Below are 21603 nucleotides of genomic sequence, written 5' to 3'. Positions count from 1 at the left end.
TCATTGTTTTTAGACCATTTAGAGTGTGTGCAAAACATGTTTTAAGGTTAAACTAAAATACATGAGGTTCTTCCGTCACACGGTTTCTCAAAACACTGCTTTTCCTGCCAAATAACCAGTAACCGACCTTTTCTCACGCACTATTTCACATGTTTTCCTGCAGTTGTGGCATCTGTAAGAAGAACCAGGACCAGCATCTGCTGGTGCTGTGTGACACCTGCAAGCTGTACTACCACCTGGGCTGCCTGGAGCCACCACTCACACGCATGCCCAAGAAGACCAAGAACAGCTACTGGTGAGAGACAGGGGGGGGGGTAGGGATACATCTTGGAGGTTAGGGACCTGAAAGCCACGTAGACTCAGTTAATGTCAGGAGTGTACTGTTGGAGTCAGGCACACACGCGGGCGGCTGGAGAGACGGTAGTGAAGCGTACGCAGTTCAAGATTCCTCAGAAGGAACACTCGCACATCAGTGTGCTGCTCCGTCGGTCCTCCACCCGCTGGCCACTGTGCATGGCTTCATGACATCATCAGCACTGAATGTGAGGGGAACCCCAGAGGGGAGGCAGGGAAAAACTGGGAAAAGAGAAGAAAGAAGAAGAAAACAAAGGTAGAACATGTTATTGCAGCTGCAGTGGAAACACATTTAACTAAAAAAGAGAGAAAGATTATGAGTTATCTGCTCACACAGGTTTACTCAAGTGATGCGCCACTTGCAATTTTGGAAAAGTTACGTATTTTATGCCCAACGATTGTCTGAGTGGGGCATGCTGGGACTTAAAATGGGTGCGGGAGGATTTTTGCGCACAGTTTCCAAAAGGTGAATGAATGCGTTACCAAAGGGCCGACGCTGCTGAATATCAGGTACAGTTTCACAACCTTTCAAGACTTCTCAACTTCACCCGTGGAGCTCTCACAAACTAAATTGCTTTACCACATTGTACCAGCAGCTATTAGGATTAGGTGTTGGATATTGTATTATTATATTTCAAGAAACTCATACTTTTGATAACCCTGACATCATAAAACATCTTCACTGTGTGAATATGAACAGGGGAGTGCTTTACATATTCATTATCCGTCTGCTCGCAGGAGCAACACATTGGGATCCAGAGGATGTTTAGTCCTATTAGTTTTGACATTTGAGGCCAGTCGGTGGCGGCGGGATTATCAGATGACGGATGCTGAGATGGTGGAAATGTCACAGTCTCTTCTCTCAGCTACTGCACTTCCTTATCGAGACAGGAGATTTAGTGCATCTCCCCCACACGTGATAGCGCTGAGATATTCTGTTGTTAGTGAAGTACTTGTTCTTCTGTTGGGGGGAAAAGAGAGTCTCTCTGCTGAATTAAGGAAATGAGGCGATGCAGCTGGTGTTACAATATGTGTTTGTGTTTGTGTTTGTCTCACACAATCTGCCTGTGACTGGAGTAATTAATTTAGCATTCATTTGACTGAAAATAAGAACCCGTCTGAATTGAATGATAAAAGTGTCTGGAGAGACTTGACTAATGACACGCTGCGAACGCTGTAAAGCGGAGACGAGCGGCTGCGGTGCTCTTCTGTGCAACAGAGGAGGCGGCTTGTTTTGGGGAATTGTGTTCACTCTCAGGTCTAACACTGACTTGATGCAGTAAATATCAGTATTATCTCACAGGGTTCTGTATTGGCAAGGACATCTGATAAGGTTCGGGTGTAGACTTTAGCAAATGCTGAAACAGGTCCGGGAGCTGAAGACGTCTACCTTCATTTCTCTTCTGAAATACTGAGTGTGATCCATCATCAGCACCAACACACACTGATAACCATCCGCTCCACTCACACAACACTCACACAATAATTCATGCTGTTTGCTTTTGACTGATACACACTCAGTTTCCCTAGAATGCAGGTTGCATGCCTCTTCATTCATGTGTGCAGACATTAATGTAAACCTGACAGAGGCTCAAAAGATGTTCTTTCATCTGATTTAAAACATTGTTGAAACGTTATTAGCTGAAGTTCAGTTCCTGGTTCAGCTCGATGGACGAGTTCCACTAAATCCCATTATTGCTATTATATTTTTCATATTTGAAATAATGTCATCACAAACAACAACAGCATCAACACACTAAACTACATACGGCATCTCCACAGGCTTCTGCTGCAGCGAGCTGCTGTACGTGGGCACAGTGGCGTTTTGAGCTAACGTTAGCGTATTAGCAGCCAACACAAAGTGCAGCAGAGGATGATGGGAGTCATTAGTTCTTCTGGCTGATGGTCATAAACTACTCTGACCTACTGATGGCGCTGATGAGGGAGCGAGCTGAGAGACCACCAAGCTGCCGCAATCCAACATCGCTCAAGATATTTCAGTATGGGGAACATATTGTTCATGGATTTTCTTTCGTTTGTGTCTCCTCCGTTTTATTTCCTCTCTTGATGAGGAGAAGCTGTTTGTTTACTGGTTTTTCTTTTCCAGTAAAGATCGGGGTCCGTGACAATGAAAATGAATCCAGCTCAGTGAGAGTTCTCCTCCTTCTCCTCAGGCAATGCTCCGAGTGCGACCAGGCCAGCAGCGACGAGGCCGATATCGCCATGGAGACGCTACCAGACGGCACCAAGAGGTCCAGGAGGCAGATCAAAGGACCGATCAAATTCATCCCCCAGGAGATGTCCCCAGAGCCCAAGAAACATCAAGTGAGAGGAATATCCGATGTGATCAGTAGTGATTAGAGAGCGGCCGATGGGTCGACCTGCATGGATCCCAGATAATTAACTTGAGCCCTCGTTGGCCTCGCTGTCTTTAAGGTTATCAGAAAGGTGAACATGGTGATAGTGTGTTCCCATAGCCAGAGGATACACATCTGTAACTTCTGTTCCACAATGCAACGTCAGTAGAAACCGTGGTTGTCCTCGCTTCATGTGATTACAAGAGCAGGAAGGCAAGAGCCTGCTGGGAAATAATTGAAACAAATGTTTAAAATCATTCCGCGCTGTCGCACTACAGAAATCCTTTCCTTCTATGTTCCTCTCTGCTCTGCAGAGACTTTGTTTCCCGATAGTCTCCTGGTTTTGGAGGTGTTTCAAACAGAATAAAGCTGAAACTCAAAGGGCTGCAGCTCAGAGCTTGAGGCCGCCACATGAAAGCACTGATGTCTCCATCCTCTGCACAAAGTGATTCAGTGTATTAGGGGGGGAAATATTATCAAATGATTTGTGCACTTGACATTAAGATCAAGTCTTTACAAGGTTGAGCACAAATCCAGTTAAATGTCGGTCCAAACTTCAGAAGAGGTGTAAAGACTCACAAGGTATTGGTCGGCTGTACATGTGCACACAAGAAACTCTCTGCCACTCACAAGATCCTCCACAAGGGGCAGCGCGGACGCTTGCGTGAGTGAGTGAGTGTGCTCCTCGATGTCTGTCCGCAGCAGACTATCGTCATTTGGTTGGCCCGTTACAGCTGCATGCTCTCGTGGTTGCAGCGGCTCCCGCGTTCTCAAAGCCCCTTGTTACTGCCCGTTGGATCCGGCTGCCAGAGACCGGCCGAGTGATCGCTGAACTCCAACCGGCGACTTTGCGCCCGGTCTCTGGCCCCGCTCTACGGGGAGCATGTGGCCAGGAATTACACACCATCACACCTCTTGATGATTTTTTTCCCCAAAATGCCTTCACGATTTGGCAAAACCCCCAAATATAGTATTTCAGTAACACCCCAGATTAATGCTGAAATGATAAGCACCAGTGACATCAGTGGTGGTCATGTGGCTTGTTTGGTGTTTCCTTTGAGCTGCTTTCACTGCAGCTTTCTCCTTCAGCCTTTAAAAAAGAGCGACGGCACAGGGACCGTCAGCTTGTGGTGAAACATTTTCTGTCAGCATGGAGAGGGAACAGAACCGTCCCTCCATCCCTCACTGGATCCCACTTATCTGCAGCGACCATGCTCTCTGATCCTGCGATACGGAGCAGCCTCCCCACTCCCTCAAGAAACACTCCAGATTGATATCTGACAGCTGGTGGGGGGGAGAGACGGAGGGGTGGGTGTCTTTCACTTCCCTTTTTGTTTTTCCACTGTCAATGTGTGACCCGGTGCCGCTCACTGGGGAGCTGAAGTGAACTGTCCCTCTGGTGACCGCGGACGCTCGCAGCAGAGCGGATTCCAGCGAAAGCCGCTCCCGACCGCAGTCTCTGTTACAAACGGAGAGGCGAACAAAGGCAGCGCCGCCGCTCTCTGCAGCCTCTATCTGTCTTAGAGGGGAAACAGCGGAGTGTGTTGGAGCACAGTGGCAGTCGGGTTAATGTGTTCCTCTGTTCAGGTTTGGACTCCCCGGGCCCAGACATGTGCCGAGGACCCTGCTGGAGCTCTCGGGGATTAAGCAGCTTTCTGATTTGTCCTCGCGGCCACGGCCACTCGGGCGAGGTACTTCAGTGCAGCATTTATCTTCAAATGCAAGGCGCGCCATGCCATGGCAGACGCTAAAAGGGCCCCGCTTTGCATTTTTTATGCTTTTACCAGGGCGCCGGAGCCCTGGCACTTCTCTAAAGCCACGTTTCAATATATCAGGACTGACTAATCAACCTCCCGCTGGCCTCCGAGGCTGGTGTGTGTGTGTGTCTCTGTGTGTGCGTCTGTGTCTGTCAGGAAAGAGAGGCGTGTGCACACATTTAGTTTTAGCCAGAAGGGCGACGTGGTCCGCCACCAACTTGATGGAGCTGAGGTCCTCGTGGCTGTTCTTCATGGCCGCAGTAGAACTTATTGAAGTCACCTGGAGAGCTGGAAGTCGTCAGCACGTATGTGATGTCACAGCTGTAAAATGAAAGCTCTGTGAGTCCACACAGCCCGGCTGAAGATGGCCCCCTCGAACAACCCTCTGTCAGTTGGGCGTCACGCAAGGCCGAGCCGTTGGCTCACGTTTGTTGCTCGCTGTTAAAGAAAGGCAGCTGGGCTTTGGACCGGCTCTATCGTGGATCAAGTTTTAATTCTGAGCATTTCTCACTGTCAGCAGCTTTCAGTCCCCCTGCCTCCTGCGATGCTCTAATTAAGCGAAGGTGTTTTTGAGAGATAGCCAGTTGAAGCGCCAGTTGATCACTCTGAAATGAACGAACTTTGAGCAGCAAAACATGCCTCACAACGGTCTCTCCGAGGTTAGAAAATACACAGCAAAGTCACCCGAGGCTTGTTTTTGACACAGACGTTGTGAGCAGACCGGTGCTGGCCAGTAACACGGTACCCACCCAGTAACCAGTGTGAGGGTCACTCCTCCCAAAGCAGTGATAGTGACAGTTATTAGTCCGTCATGTTGCCAGGTCGCGCGGCTGTGTGCGGTCAGTCTGCATCTTCCCAACATGTGAAGTAGCCTCAGCAGACATGTGTGACTGCTCCCCTCTGTTAGAGGACAGGAGTAACACTTTACACCACTGGAAGTATTTTGACTTTAAAAGCAATCCAACAAACGATGAGCGCTATAACGCGTACACGTGATCGGCTTCCTTCACAGCTTTGACTGCATCAGTGTGTGTGACAGAGGTGGGAGGAGCCTGGACTCTCTGAGGCTCATTTCAAAGTAGAAATGCATCAATCTGGAGCACTTTGAGAGAGAAATTAAAGGCTAGAACGATGAAGAACTTAGTGCTCCTGTAACTGTGTGTGCTCCAGCACTGATGCTATGTAACAAGTACATTTAGGCTGCTCAAGTACTGCACCTCAGTACAATGTTTCATTTCATCTTCACTGCATTAAAGTTATTGTACACTTCACCTCACTACATTTGTTCTACAATATTATTTATTATACTAATCTATAAACTCCAATGCATAAATAACTTGTTTAAATGAGCTCCACCTTTACCAGCTACCCCAAACATATTATTTGAGCATGCTTTTACTTTTGGTATTTTGGTACATTTTGATGTATTTCGGCAACATTTTCACTGCAAGAGTATAACTGTGCTCAAGTAGATCATGTAACCATAAGCACTTTGGTTGTATGGATATGAATGTTCATGTGAATGGTAAAGGAGGACAACACTCCTGGTTAACAGTCGCCTCATGCGCGTCCTGCCCACAGGGAGCTCTGGGTTCACGGCCCCGGCAGCAACCCACAGTCTAGATAATTAATGAGAAACACGACTGTATTGGACACTTTGCAGCCAGGTTTCCATCCTGATCTTCACGCTGTTTAACACTTTAAAGCCCACGATTACAACGCCCTCATCTCTTCACACCAACACGTCGCGGTAGCATCTCTGGCCGTGGCGTCCATTGTTGATGTAAGTCTACTTTGGGTTCATATGAAACCTTTAAGTTCAGATCTTGCTTCATAATCATCATTATTGTTGGCTTTGGGCTGAACTTTCCCCTGAAGGGGAGCTTTGGGGTCCCCATCAGCCCCCCTACCCCTAGTGGCCAGTATGTGCAGTATGTCTGGTTCATTTAAGCTCAAACGAGGCCCACATGGAAGGATGATCTCATTAATTGGTCTTCTTACACTTGAGCACTGTCAGATGTTCTTTTACACCGGAGAGCGCCGGTGAAACACCGGCTCCTGCAGAGAGTATTGCATTATGGGTTATTTGAAGCCTCGGTTACTATTACATATCTTTGTTGTACTAATTAAAATCAAGGTGTCAGGGGTTGTTTTCACTGTGCCATTCAATATTTTTTTTTTATTCTGTCAAAAAAACCCTCCAATAATGATATGTTCTTAAAACACATCAGGTGGAGAAGTGCTCTGCATTCATTTGATGCAGTGATAATTAAGGGAAAGTTTAAAGAGGAATTCAGGGTTCCAGAGGCTAACTGGAGGTGGCAATAAAAGGCTCCTCCTAATAGGACGTGATTTACTGCCGCCTGCTACCACCGCAGCGCTAACATTAAAACCTCCAATATGAACATATTCCATTAATCAGTTGGAAATTATGAGAATTAAGTTAATATATCTAGTAACTACCACTTCCTATGCTCTGTTAATTTCGCTAATCCTGTGTGAAATGATTCATGCTTGTTAAAGACGCACTGATGTACTTAATTAAAAGATTGATTTTGCCTGGGATTTATAAACTGCCTGCAGTTTTAATTTCCTCACCTGAGCAGAGCCTGAGATTAGCCGTGCTGTGTGGCTGAGCGTGTGTGTGTGTGTTTTTGTGTAACTGCTGAACCAGCTGCTGAACTGCACCTGGCTCTCCCCGGCCTCATAGATTACTTCAAAGACATTACTTTAATGCAGAAATAACCAAATAATCTCTTTTGTTTGGTGGTGCAGTCGTGGGAGAACCGGCAAAGGTCCGCGGGAGCCAATTGGCAGCGTTCTTGCAGTTAGCCTTCTTAACGATAAGTGCCCCATCTGGCGAGCTAAAGGCGACAGATGGGATTGTTTTCACAATCTGTTTAAATATGTTGTCGATTTTTCTCCTCCTTTTAAACCCTCTCCAGCATCTCCCCGACGCTCGCTCGCTAGCAAACAAGAAGGGGATGTTTGATTTAGTATTTCCCTTCATGCTTTGTTCAGTCTCCTGCGAGGACGGAGCACACTGCAGACCTGAGGAGGCGGTAGCTTCCACAGAACGAGGCATCGGTGCTCCGGCATGTCCGGAAAGTCACATTTAGTCTCCGCAGCGCCGCGCGCTGTGGAGGAGCGGAGCCAGGACTGCTGAGTCGGCTCCTGTGTTGACATGAAGAGAGCAGTGCACTGCTTCCATCTGGCTTCTCAACGAAGTGATTGGATGAGTCCTTCTGTACAAAGACGTGGTTTGGATATTCATCCATGAGCAGCATTCAAAGTCCAGTGAAGCGGAAGCTGGAGCGTCTTCAGCGTCTGAGCGCTGACGTATTCCCAGGTGGAAATGAATATTTAAGTATTATATAGAACCCTTTGCAATTGATTGGATTGATATAATGTTGGTGGAGCTCCCCCCCACGCCCCTCCCACACACACACACACACACACACACACACACATACACACACACATACACATACACCCTCCCTTGTTGCTAATGTCGCCTGATATATAATTGTTTGAAATTCATCGGTACTCGCTTACACGTCTTTTTTTTTTGCATAATTAGTTTGATATGTGAGCAATATGAGCAGGATTGAGATCCCAACTGGTAAACATCTTATTTTACATTTCATCTGGACTTTTGTGATGTTGAGGTTTGAGCTGCATGTTTGTGTTTTGCAGAGAACCAGAGGGCAGAAGAGGAAGAGGGTTCCCATCGGGGAAGACCGAGAAGACAAGATGGAGGTGTGTCACATTCAAGTTCTTCATCAACCGCTTCAGCTCTGTTCTCTTCCTCTACTGACGTTTGTTTCTTGACTCCTTTACTTTACTAATCCAGGTATATTTGAGTTGTAATATTATGGATCAGTCAATGGATTTCTGACACCTAATTATTTATATAGCTGGTAGAAGGGTTGCTCGTGTTTGAGAGACAATCAGGTGATACATTTATTTCACAACTTCAATAAATGGATTTTAGACTATTTCAAAAGGAGATTTGTTTTACTAGTTTTCCTTGTATCATTATGAGTCATGTACCAAAAGTCAAATATAGTAGGAAATGCCCTCCAAAATTCAAAAATCTATTTTCAACCAGCAGCTCCTGTTGAATTCATGGGAAAAAAGAAGCAACTTTATGAACTCATTATGAACTCTTTATGAAGCGAATATTTGGTATTTAACTTGATAAATAATTTAAATCTGCGGATGGATACACCATCATTAGTCAGGAAATAGATCCAACTGGTGTTAGGTTGATTTTCCTTCAAACAGTTTGATTTCATACAGACCGGCTGAACTGGCCTTTGCAGTTATGACACGTTGTGGCAAATGAAAAAGCAGCATTTAGCAGCCAGTGTTTGTCTTCCTGCTGAACCGGTTTGAAATGTTCATACCGGCCCGATCTAAAAAATATGAGCTTGAACACACGAGATCCAAGGTGTTGATTCTGAACCTTTTAGAGGTGTTGGTGTATTTTAGAGAATAGTGGACGGCAAGTTGTTTCCCTGTGCTTCCAGCCTTTATGCTAAGCTAGGCTAACTCTGGTGCTGTTCTTAACACAGAGACATGAGATGGAAGTCGCTCTTGAACCCACAACCTGACACTCATGACTTATGTTCAGGACATGATGCTCTGGCATTTCCTCCTCTCTCCCCCAGTTTAACATTCTTCTCTTTTCTTCATCCCGACCACCAACAAGTGTGCATACAGGATTCTAATAAGCCATGTTTCCATAGGAACCAATGCCACGGGAACGCCGACAACGGCAGTCTGCGATGCAGAAAAAACCCAAAGCCGACGACACGAGGACCGAGTGCACAACCTGCAGAGGACCGGGCGACAACGAGAACCTCGTGAGGTGAGGGAGGGAGTGTGTGTAGTTCAGGGAGGAAGCATGGGGGCGGGACTATCAGATACGCTGCGCGCGCGCGTGTGTGTGTGTGGAAGGGGGGGGGGGGGGGTCTCGTGAGGCAGCGTATCCTCCTGATGATTAAAGTTCAGTCTTCATTAGGCTCCGGCCGCCTGGCTCTGCAGACGAGGGCCTGAGGGCATCTCGTCCATCGGCCGCTCGTATTGACCTGCCACATACATTTGCACAGTTCATTAGGGCGTAATGAATAGCACAATTTATTCTTCTCCTTTCCTGGGATTTCAGGTGTCAGGCATCTAATAAGCAGGTTTTCTTCCTTTGACATTGGAATTCTGTGAGAAAGCCTAGTGAAACAACTAGATCACAGCAGACACCTCGTCACAGCATCGTCATGTGATGAACGTCCTCCGTGAAACCCTTCTCCATCTCATCACTGTGGCGTTGTAGGAAGCAGTTTATTCACTCTGAGTTGTTCTGTGGAAACGTAACTCGTAGAGGCAGGATGCTTTTATTTGAATCTGGCTTGTGTTACAGTGTGTTCTGCTTCTGAAGCTCATTTCATCATTTAGAAATCATCTTCCTCATTTCTGATCTGCTCTTGTTTCACTTTGTGTTGATACGAGCTTCCTCCGTCTTCCCTGTTGTCTTCATCATTCATTCTGCAGCTTTAAGTCCACCGATGGTTTCCACACTCGGCTCTCTGCTGGTCAGCTCCAGCATCTCAAAGGACTTAGTCGGCAGAACATTACCCTCATTCTTTTTCAGATTATTTGAAATACACGTTTAGGTGTTTATTTTATTGCTTTATCTATTTGTGTCGACATTGATCCTAAATGATCAAAAGTTAACTTCATTTGCATTTTTCAAACAGTGTTTCAGAAAACATGTTTAAAATATTAGCTGAAATATTAGCATCAACTGGGGAAGTTTCATTGTAATATCTACGAGTTAGATTTTACCCTTTTCTATATTATTGCCTTCCAAATGTATGTTCATTTTACAATACATAAGTCATAAATCTCCACTTGAGTCATACTTACATCTACTAAACTTTCCCCTCTGTATTCTGAAGGTGTCAACAGAGCTTTGTTCATATCTCATTCACATCCTCTGATGCAATAAGATATTCAAAAATCCCTCTCTAAAAACATTGAATCTTTCTGAACGCAGCTTCATCCGATGTTCACATTCCTTTTTATAGCACATAGCTAAGATAACGCCTCATTTACATATTTATCCATTGATTTTCAGAACAACAAAAGTGATTCTCTTAATGTGAGTAATGAAATGTTTTAAGCCTTTCAGATGGGTAGTAGAAGCACTCGGATGTATTTAGTGCTGTCAAAAATGTACAACATGCTGAATATTAGATGCAAGAGGCCACCCACCATACCCCAAATATTTGACCAGTATGTGTCATCTTTATTTGTCCGTGCATGCTTATTACTTAATTACTACATCATTATTACTCAGCCGTTTCTTAAAAACTGGCTTTTATTGCAGAGGTTGTTTCCCTTTGCTCTACTACAGAGCAGCATGTGTACACCCAACCCAACAAGAAACGGCCAATGTAGCGTAAAAATGGGCACAATCCATGTAGTAGCATGTTGCACTGCAAACATGCAGCATGTCTGTGGAGACAGGTGAACACGTTGTGCGGGTTGCGGGTCGGGTTGTGAGGTGTGCTGCCCTGACTCTTTCTATCTTTGCATTGCACAGGTTGTGAGAGCCGGGGCAGCCAGCTCACCTCCCATAAAAACTGGGGACCGATGACCGTTGGCTTAGAGACAGAGAGGCAAATTGAGGCGCTTGAAGAATGGCGCTCGAGTCAGGCTGAAGATTGAGACGCCGCCCCGCAACCACCTCTGATCCAAACTGGACCAAGAACTGTCCAACGAAAATTGAGCGGGACTGTCTGAATCCAAAACCCGGAGGCAGTAACCTTTGGTTAATGTTGGACTCTGAACTGCTTTTACACACTACGAGCAACTTGGTTGATTCTTTTTGTGATCGATTGTGGCTCAAGTTGCATCTATGCAATTTTCTGCATCTACAAAGTTTTGACCAAGTAAGATAAAGTTATGTTTTTTATACAATTCATGTATTAAATCATTCTGGCGAATAACCACAACACCTCTCTTGGGCTAGTTAGGGAGCATTCAACACAAATGAATAAAAAGTGAGTAGAAAGTGACTGAAGAGGTCGACTTGGAGTCAACTGATGGTCCGACTGCTCCAAATTTAATGTTCGAGACATTTATATAAAGGTCCCATGAAATGGTGTCTTCCTTCCTTATTGTGAAGGGTTTCCTCCAGACACAGTTACACCGTGACCAATCTATCAATGATGAATGGGAAGTCAGTTTGATAAACTCTTGTATAATAATGGGTTTATCATAGTAATAATAATAATGGTTCCAAAATGGTTATTTCTGAAGGGCTGAGGTTCGAGACAGAACCCTTTTTGGAAATGAATAACTCTTCAAGAATTATGGGAAGTATAAGTGTTTAAAGGTTCTTCCAACCAACTCTTTACATGTGTTTTAGGTAGAACCATCTGAAAAGGTTCTACCTGGGACCTTCATGAAAGGTTCTACCTGGGAAAAATAAGGTTCTCCTCTCGGGTCAAACCCTATATTGTTCTAGTTAGCAGCTTTCTTTATAAGAGTACTAGACAGGATTCTTCCTTTTTTATGATACCAGTCCACCCACTAATGAACTGGACAACCACTGGAGATGCACTGTTGTCCATGAAGAAGCAGGTATGAATTTAAAAAAATCAAATTCCATGGGATCGTAAAGTGTGGCGGAAGAGTGCAATAAGTTTGTCCAAAGCCGACGTGCCTCTGGATGGCTGGCCTGGCAGCGGCCTCCTCTGGAGGACAGGACTCTTGTTGGCCGTGTTGCTCACAGAGAGAACGATCAACGCCTGCTGCGTCTTCTGACTTTGGACACTATCGCAAATAATTCCTCTCTTTGCCTCCTGGTGCTGCCCTGCAGTCAACGTGTGTGAGCCCTCAATACCACTGCTCAGCAGTACCGATCAGTGCTATTGAGGCTCTCCCAGACTTGAATGTTGTGTTGTGTTTTTCTATGTACATAGAGGACCCCAAGTATTAGAACAAGTCAGTGTTGTGAATAGAAAAGCCAACTGTTTCTGGTTCATGAATGCTACTATATAGCATCTGTAGTAGAAACACACTAGTTCAGTTTGTGGTAATAGCACCTAAATATTAGTCCCAACGTCTTTATTGTCTTTAGGCATTTAGGTCTTCCTCTTTCTCCGTGTCTTGAAGTGACGGTTGAAGTGACACTTCCTCAGAAAGAAGCCCAGCTCTGTCTCCATGTCCCTGGCGGCCCAAAGTCATGCTGTCAAAACAACAGCTGCCGGCTGCTCCGTCAGGGCTCATGACAAGTGTCCCACTCTGCCCTCACGTGTCACTCTGCTGCCCGTTCGGGGCTTCATACGCATGCTTTTGGGAGCAGTCGACCCCTTTTTGCTTCTCTGGCCGCACTGGTCCGTCTTTAGAGACGAGACCTCTTGCTGTCCCCCAACCAGACCTTTCCCTTCACTCCTGCTCTGGCGTCTCAAAGTCAGTTCTGGAATGCATGGCAGTAACTAGTTATCCAGATCTACACAGTGATTACCAACAATGTACAATAAGTGACGTGGTCTTGTTGAATTTGAATGTCAGGTAGCTATAAGTGTGACAATGTGTACAGTATTTATTGAAGAGGCCAATCATACATGTTTGTGCCTACATGATTATATATCATAAGCTTGTGTTGTGAAAAGAGTTAAACTCTGATTCGTGATAAAGTCTTGAAGCGACTACCATATTTCCTTTTGATCGCCAAACATTGGTTGTTTACGCCCACGCTTTTAGGGGACTATTTCTGATTACTTGTGTTGTGATACTGTATGAAGTAAGAATGTGAATGTTGCTGCTGTTGTGTACGTGCAGTGTGTCAGCCTCTGGCCTACAGCTCTTGAAAATTAAGCGGAGCTTTAATAAACTCTTGACTTTTTCACCTTATTGCCGTAGTGATAAATGAGTGTCAGCCAGCTAATTAATTGTTCTAAAGGTGCGGCGGCGGCAGTCCGTTTGTGCGTGTAATGCCCTCTGTCATCTGTGATTTATCACCCTGGAGGTGGCCTTCTGGGTGGGGGAGGCGGGTGGGGGCGGGGCTATCGGACAGAATCTGGCTGCTCAGCCCACATACAATACAATCTAGAACTGATCTGCTGGATGCTCTGTTCGCTCACTGCAGTCACTGACCACACACACACACACACACACACACACACACACACACACCTGTATTAAAGAGGCGTCTAGTAGCAAGCTAACAGCTGAATTACATTCATGAAAACACAATAACTAAAACTATTTGGCCACAACACTATGATTGAAGATGAGGTTCCATTACATTTAGCTGACGCTTTTATCCAAACTGACTTAAATGTTTGCTCTTTACATCGTAGACACAGCAACGAGGAGCAATTCAGGGTTAAGTGTCTCGCTCAAGGACACAATATGGATTATATGGACAGAGTTGGGGCTCGAACCACCAACCCTCGGACTCAAAGAAAGGCATGCTAACCACTGACCAGAATAAATAAATGTCATGTGTCAGCGTTTGCTCTGCCTCCATCAGCATGTCATCACCTTCAAAGCAACAACTGGAGAGATGTCAAAGAAATTCCTCTTTTTTTTAAGCATTCAAATGTTCTCATTGACACAAAGTAAGTTTCTCATTTACACCAAACTCATTCAGTGTCCGACACGAAAATGGTTCATCCTCTGGATTCCACGACTGCTCAGGGAATTTAATTTAAGCCTGATATGTTGATGTTGAGTTCTAGACTTAATTTAAATTAAATTAAATACAGTAAAATAATTGACAGTGTAAAATTGGTCACTGGACACGTTATTAATCGCCCACATCATATTTCATGGCAGTAGTGGGGCTTTAGGGCTCCCTGCTGACCTGAACTGGATACGACTAAACATTCTGAGCACAGATTCCTCTCATTGCACATTTCCTGGAGTGGAGCTTGTGCTGAGATTTTATTTTGGTCAACGGTTATAGATTTCTGTGTCGGTCAGTTGTTGACAGGTCCTGCATGTGCATCCCAGTGAACAAAGTGTAAGCCCATGTGTCAGCTGTGCACACGCACACATCTTCAAATGGACCTGAATCCAAACAATCTAACTATGGCAACCATCAAAGGAAACGCATTAAAATACGGACACGAGCACGTCCGTCGCTCAGGTGAGTCAATGTGCTGCAGCCCTGCCCAATCAGAGCGGAGCAAGGGCTGGAAACATCGCCAGTTAAACACACACTTATTAAAATCATTTCTCATAAATCATCCTGGAGAAATAAGTAAAATACAGTAAACAGATGAATCAAATATTGTAAATAATATATATATATATATTGTTGAATAATATTCTCCCAAAAGGAAAAAAAAAATACATATTTTTTTTCAAGAATACAGGCAAGTTCAATTGTGTGAAGGCAGAGACATTGTGTTTTGTGGCATCTCTGTAAGATGGAACCATCCCACCGTGGTGAACTGTACCCCCGATCCCTCATCCCCCCTCATCCCCCCTCATCCCCACCTCCCCATCCCCCGGGGTCTTCAGGGACCCAGCAGCATCGGCTCGGCTACAGCTGGTTTCTGTTTGGGATGAGACCGGGGCCAGGAGGGGCGCAGGAAGGGGAGGGGCAAAGAGAGACAAAGCTAGTGGGGAGAGGGGGGGGGGGGGTCTGGAAGGCAGTAACCTTTCCGATGATGAGTGCGTTTCCCATTACTGCTCTGACACCGGATCCGGGGAGATGATTTAATGGCGGCATTTTGTTTTTGCTGACTTCACCCTTTCCCCTCCTATTAAAACAGAAAACACCAGAGCTGTGTGGGAAGTGTGGCCAAGCAGCTAAAATCTATTACTCCCCAGCTTCTCCCCCGTCTCTTTATCCCACTGATTCCGCCACAGTGTGGGTCCGCTCCGATGCTTCCTGATGTACACGCTCTCCCTCTCCTCCTCCTTTCTGTCTTATCCTCTTTTAACTGCACTGGTTTGCCTCCTGCCCCTTTTTTAATCATTCCATACTGAACATGAGCCACAAAGCCCTGTGGGTGCCTTATATCTTAATTGATTACCTCGTCATAGACTTGTTTTAATGGAGTTGCAATGGGCCACAAGCTGTTTGTATCTCTAGTGGAATTCCCAGAGGTACCAATGAAAAGGACTAAGTTCCCTACCGGGGTCGGACGCTACAAGGCTCAGGTTTGTCCCACAGAGGTGAGGGCACAGACCTGCCGCCGAAATAGACTCTTCTCCAGGGTTGTACCCAGCTTACTGGGGCCCCCTGCTGGAATTAGAAAGAAACACGCCTTCAGTCACATACCACGCCTGTGAGAGCTGTAGACGTGGTTCCTCTTCCCCTCCCAGCTGTGAATGAGTTGTGTCCAGATGAGCTAATAAAGGCCGCCGCTCTCACTTGGCTTTCACCATCGGTTCGACTTCAGCAGTCCATTAATTTCTTCGCCCCTCTTGTAAAACAATGGCTCTTTTCTAATGTTGTAGTGATCCAACAGTAAATCAAAAAAAGTAGGAGGCTCAAGTCCAATAATCCACTCCTTTCTGTAGAAAGACACCGGCGGCACACTTTGTCATGGATGAGAGTCAATGGCTGAGTGCCTTTGTGTCATATTGATTTCCGTCACGTGGCCACTCCCAAGGTAATTGCATTGCCCACTCGTGATAAATTTATTGCCTTGTTTCAGTCACTTGGGCTGCTGGAGAGAAAAGAGGTTTTTTAGGCCGCAAACGCAGCGTCGATACATAGACCCATGACTGTGGGTACAAAGCAGGTGGGAAGCCACAGCCATCAATAACCCTACAGGTTGTTTCTCATCATTAAGGTTATTTAGCTCAGTGCTCAGTTTGGGCTTTTGATTTTGCCCATTGTTTTTTAGCAGTCTGCTTTGGTTTTGATAAGGACAGGAGAACATTGGAGCTGATCTCTTTCTACATCTGGACTCCTCAAGGGTTCAGACACAGAGGAGCTTGGCAGAAGAGACGAGATGATCCAAACTAGTGAACATTACTCGTTACTTTCATTCAACTTAGGCGCGAACACTTAAAGACTGTCACTTTTTTATGAAGAACTTTATCTTCCAAATCATATGATAAAGAAACAGAACATACCTTTACTCAATTGAACACACTCTGGTTTTGTTGCCCTGACCCAGAATCAGCTCTGTTGGTGAGGTGTGCTCACATGTGCACATACATGGAATATCACGTAATGTTTCCATCTGTCATGTACTGACAGAGAATATCACACAAACAGGGTCAAGGACAACAAAGCTGGACAAACAAATAAACAATAGACATGTTTATACGTAACATATACATACACATATATACATATATAATGTATATGTTTGTATGTATAGGTATATTCTAAAAGGAACAATGACCAAAGATAAAATAAGAATTAAATATACCCGCAGTGACGGGGGCGGAGTTAGTGCTGCTTGCTTTCATGGCTTCGTGCCGCCACAGGATGCCGATCAACACGCATTGAGAATTGCACACGGAAAAAATATTTAGGCTTTGCATAAATTAACATAGGACAAGTTTAGAAATGAGCTTACAAACTGACAGAACAGTTTTGTTCTGTGATGTCATATCTTGGTCTAGATAAACTAAATATGTACAGGTTTTAATTGCTCGGCGCCATCCGGTGGATTAATATTTCTGCAGATATCCTTCAACTTCAACTTTGTTCACTTGGCTTGAAATTATCCCACTACATTCCCAAGTCCCCACCAAACAAGTCATATTTAGGCAAATTATTTTATATTCCATCCAACTGACTCAGTTTAATGTTGCAATTTTATTTAGTTGTGGCGAGACTTCAAAGAATATTTCTGCAGCGTCAACAGCAATGTGACAGCTATTTTGAAGAAGCGGATGAGATCAAATGATGCCAGCTCAGATGTGCGGGCCTCGAGCCCCCCCCCCCTCCCTCGGTGACGCCGGAGGGAAGGAAAGAGAGGGGGCGGAGGGGGGGGGGGTCTCAGGACTTCACACAGAGATTAAATACCAGATGAAAGTGGACACGAATCGCCAACTGAGAGCAACATGTGTAGCAGACAAAAGCAATCAATCATGTCCCCTCCACCACCTCACCTCCAATAAGATTACATCAATCAATAACCTCTCTTATGACTGATTGGATTTTGTCTGCTTCCAAAGTGTGGCGGGGGGAAAAGGGGGCTGCTCAATTTTCCCAATGATTAAAGCAGGGCCAAATTGCTTAGATAACATCAAGGACCTTGCTGTGGCTGGGTGTGTAAGGGCAAGTGTTGGGAGCAGATAGGCTGGTGGTAGCAGCCGACTCAGACTGAGAACAACACTCGCTAAATTACGTAGATCAGCCGCTGAGGGTCCAAATTCACCAGCCTCCAAGAGCCCCGACTGCTCAAGTTTGACTTTCAGGGATCAAACAGAGGCCAAACATATGTTTCCTCCCTACTGAGGGAGTTAATCAGCCCGACACTGGCCAACAGCACAGAACACAGGGATGGTCTGTGTTCTCACCAATAGTTTCTAAATGGATGTTTTCATGATTGACACTGTGGTTGTCCCGTAGTTACTAGGGATGTGTTCCATTTTCTTGGGAAACTAGGAATGATGTGTAACCCTGAATGACCTCTTTAGAAAAAGTTGGCATTACCATTTTCCTGCCATTGGCAGTAACTCCAGTTGACGTCAACACATTATGTGGTATGTTATGTATACAAACTCTGTCCACAACATGTCCACAGATGGGTGTGGACAGTGCTGTGTGTACAAGTGATTTAGTGAGACACAGACTCACTAATTACTGAGGCATTACTAAAGCTTTCACTTCCGTTTATGTGTGGAGCAGCCATCTTGGATTTTCAGGCTAGGGTTGGTGAAGTTCTTCAGGCTTTCCCTCTTTGGAAATCTGTATTCAAGGGGCGGTCCAGTTGAAGTTTCCGCCTGGCTGCTAGGTAACGTGCAATAAAGCCTAAAACTTCACATTTGGGCAAGATGCTTCAAAATGAACTTTTTCTGTAAGCCATAAAGCGGCTATAACCAATACTTTCATAACAGTGTATTGACAATGCAGAAATACGTGACAGTGTAAAGTGGTCGCCGGTAGTGATGAGCTTTCAGAGAATAATCACCTGAACCTACGGCGCCCTACGCTTACAGAGCTTTAGAGTGAGTTTCAGCTCTTTGTTCAGCGGCCCAGACACAACCTTTTTGTTCTGAGTCACTCTCACCGCTCTCAACGCTGTAAAGAGCAACTGTTCACTGACAGAGAGACACAGTGAGCGACTAGCTGGTGAACATTGTGGAGAATTAACAGTTGAAGAACTAGACAGAGCAAGAAAGTGAATACTGGACTTGCATTGATAAAGTGGAAACACAACTGCAAATGAATATAACCCAGTGTTAGCTAACCCCTCTACTACACACTAATAGGCTGGAAAGCATCGGAAATTCACACTTCACTGGAACTGCGGCAATCAGGGTAAAGGCATTGTATAAGACAAACAATCTTTTAGGCTGTTGTGTCGCAGCAGTTAACAGGCAACAATGTCAACAGAGGTGTGCTGGTGGTCACTGGCAGTATAATAAGCCCTCTCAGGCAAATCTGTGATTCTGTGATGTACAAAATAAATGTAATTGAATTGAATAACAGGCAATAAATGCTGCGTGGAGAAAGTGTGAGTCATTGTAACCACAAGCGGTTGTTGCGCATGGAGCCATAAACTAGCCACACAAATTATGTCCAGTTTGCTGCAGCAGATTTAGAGATTGGCCGTGGACAGACTCAGAGGTTCTCACATGATCCTCCTGGCTGAGATAATGATGAATGCTAATGTTGGATGTGCACGTTATTACATGTTTGCAGTAGCAACCTAAAAGCTACTGGTATATGGTGTTTATGATGGTTTGTTTCTCGACTGATCATATCTCAACATCCATAGTACGGCTTGCAGTGATATCGTGCGCAAACATTCACAATGGGAATGACAAATGTTTTTGGTGATGTTCTGATTTTGACTCCAGCGCCACCAGCCAGTTCAACTCCAGAGGTGAAACCCTCAACAACACTCGACACTGACGATGTCATACACTGCCAGTCGTTTGCATTCATTGTAATGGTAATTGAGTACAAGTAACCAACACAGTGTGTGTGTGTGTGTGTGTGTGTGTGTGTGTGTGTATGTGTGTGTGTGTGTGTGTGTGTGTGTGTGTGTGCGTGTGTGTGTGTGTGTGTGTGTGTGTGTGTGTGTGTGTGCTTTCTGGTTCAGTCTGAATAGATTTCTTTTAAAGGCAGAGGCTTCTGGAATCACCATCTCGTGGCTGTTTCTGGTACTTTATCTTAAAGCTCTGTGGCATAACCTTCAGTGTCTGGCCACAGGCCCGAGATTTACAGTGTGGCTCTAACCTCTTTTCTGACCAAACATAAATCTGGCAAAAAAATTGTATTACCTATATAGATATTGTTGTCAGGCAATTTTTTTTTTGTATACGAGCCCTTGTCAGGTGAGACACAATTTACACTACAGCCGGCTAGCAGATCAAAGTTGCCAGTTAGGGAGCGGTTTGATTCCTGACTTAATTACCTGGGCTGAGTGATGGGATGATTGGAATTTTTCTCCCAGGCAGCAACCTTCGGTTTTCCAGAGTGAAGCCAATGTCTCAGCGTCTAAATCGTGCATTCTCTCTACTGGCCAGAAGGGGGCGACTCTACCGGATGCAAAAATACGACTTGTGTATCTCCAGAAGTCTGCGAGAAAAAGGCTCCTCACTTGATTTATTACCTCAGTAAACGTTGTAAACATGATTTTATGGTCTCAATCTCTAGTTTCAAGTCTTCTTCAATACAGCATGATGTTCATGTAGTAAATTATGGTCCACTTAGAGTGAAACAGACCATAAAGCAGGGTATAATTTAGGGCAGGACTACTGTGATTGACAGGTCACTGATACAACATCTCTACCTCACTCCTCCAAATTCTAAGCATGGTCACTCGGTTATAAAAAATAGAACAAAGGCTGATGCCAAATGACAAAAAAAAACACAAAATGTTCTTCAGAACGTTCCTTTTCCTTCTCTTGTTGCTTTCTCCCCTTTTCGCACCGCACCATACCATCAACTCCTGTCTCGTACTATTAGCTAGCCTAACAGAGCTAATGCTATTGTAGCATCCTTTCCTCAGGGCTGTATATTTCCCTTCCCTCAAGGTCAGCACTGTCAAAATGTTTTAATCTTGGTCAACAGCTCAAAGTACTACGCCAGAGTACATGTATCTCTGTCAGAGACGGCTGTCTGTGTGTTACCCAGCTCTCTCTGCTGTGGACTGGGCGGTTCTACGTGTGAATGTGTGGAACTCTTCCAATGTTTAGCTCATTTGAGCTAATTTGATCCCACCTTTCACGGATAAATGAAGATTAAAAACCACATTATCACAAAAAATAAACCATGCATCTGCATCAGTGAGCAGTGCTTTAATTCAAAGATCTTCCCCACGATACACAACAAACATTAAACAAGGGTTCATTAAGGTAAAGTAATTAGGGAAGCATGCGTGCAGCCGCCACAGTCTCGCCAAATAAAAGAGCCCTCCTGTGAGTTTGGAAGGTCTTCAAGAGTCTCCAGCAGCGAAACTGAAGAGTTTGCTGCTTCCTTTTTTCGCCTTGGTTAGAGATTCATGTGAAATCAATTGGGCCGTTTGTGTGCAACTATGGGAGTGTGCTCATTAGTGGAGCGCACACACTTTGGTCATTTGTCTTCTATTCACTAGGTGGCCGGAGGGCACTTAAAATTCCCATCGTTTCCTTGGCAGATATGCCTGCTCAGCCCGTCCAAGATTATATTGTGTGTGAGTGTGTGTGTGAGGTCCACCTGCCTCTGCATATTTGTGCTAATGTGCAGCAGCTGTTAGCTCATGCCCCTACAACTCATAAGATGCCAATTATCTACGCCAATTAAATTTCAACTCTGATTTTAGTAAATCCACTGGACTTAATATGTAAACATTACATGTAGATATTATGAGACCTGCTCACAGCTCCTTGTTTTTAGCCCAGTGCCAGAAGGCTTCCTTCCATAAGTTGATGTTTATTAGAGTCTGGCTTGTCCCGGTCTGAACGGAGGTCCCCACCAGGTCCTGCTGGTTCGT

General features: G+C 45.0%; 1 protein-coding gene across 4 annotated transcripts in view; it reads left to right on the top strand.

Annotated features, from left to right (window-relative positions):
* The window catches only part of phf14 (PHD finger protein 14), a 78480-nt gene that overhangs the window by 27218 nt on the left and 29659 nt on the right, over positions 1-21603 (top strand). For 3 of the 4 annotated variants that reach the window (XM_068575425.1, XM_068575424.1, XM_068575426.1), the window contains exons 13-16: positions 164-295; positions 2529-2679; positions 8165-8227; positions 9220-9341. In XM_068575425.1, coding sequence (XP_068431526.1) covers positions 164-295; positions 2529-2679; positions 8165-8227; positions 9220-9341 — 468 coding nt within the window. Of the gene's footprint in view, positions 1-163; positions 296-2528; positions 2680-8164; positions 8228-9219; positions 9342-11072; positions 13354-21603 lie in introns of those variants that run through there. The other variant, XM_068575427.1, reaches the window with a different exon arrangement.

The sequence above is a fragment of the Clinocottus analis genome, unplaced genomic scaffold, assembly GCF_023055335.1.
Source record: "Clinocottus analis isolate CAN_PGR_092001 unplaced genomic scaffold, fCliAna1.0.p SCAF_14, whole genome shotgun sequence".
Lineage (NCBI taxonomy): Eukaryota > Metazoa > Chordata > Actinopteri > Perciformes > Cottidae > Clinocottus > Clinocottus analis.
This window is presented reverse-complemented; position numbering and strand designations above follow the sequence as displayed.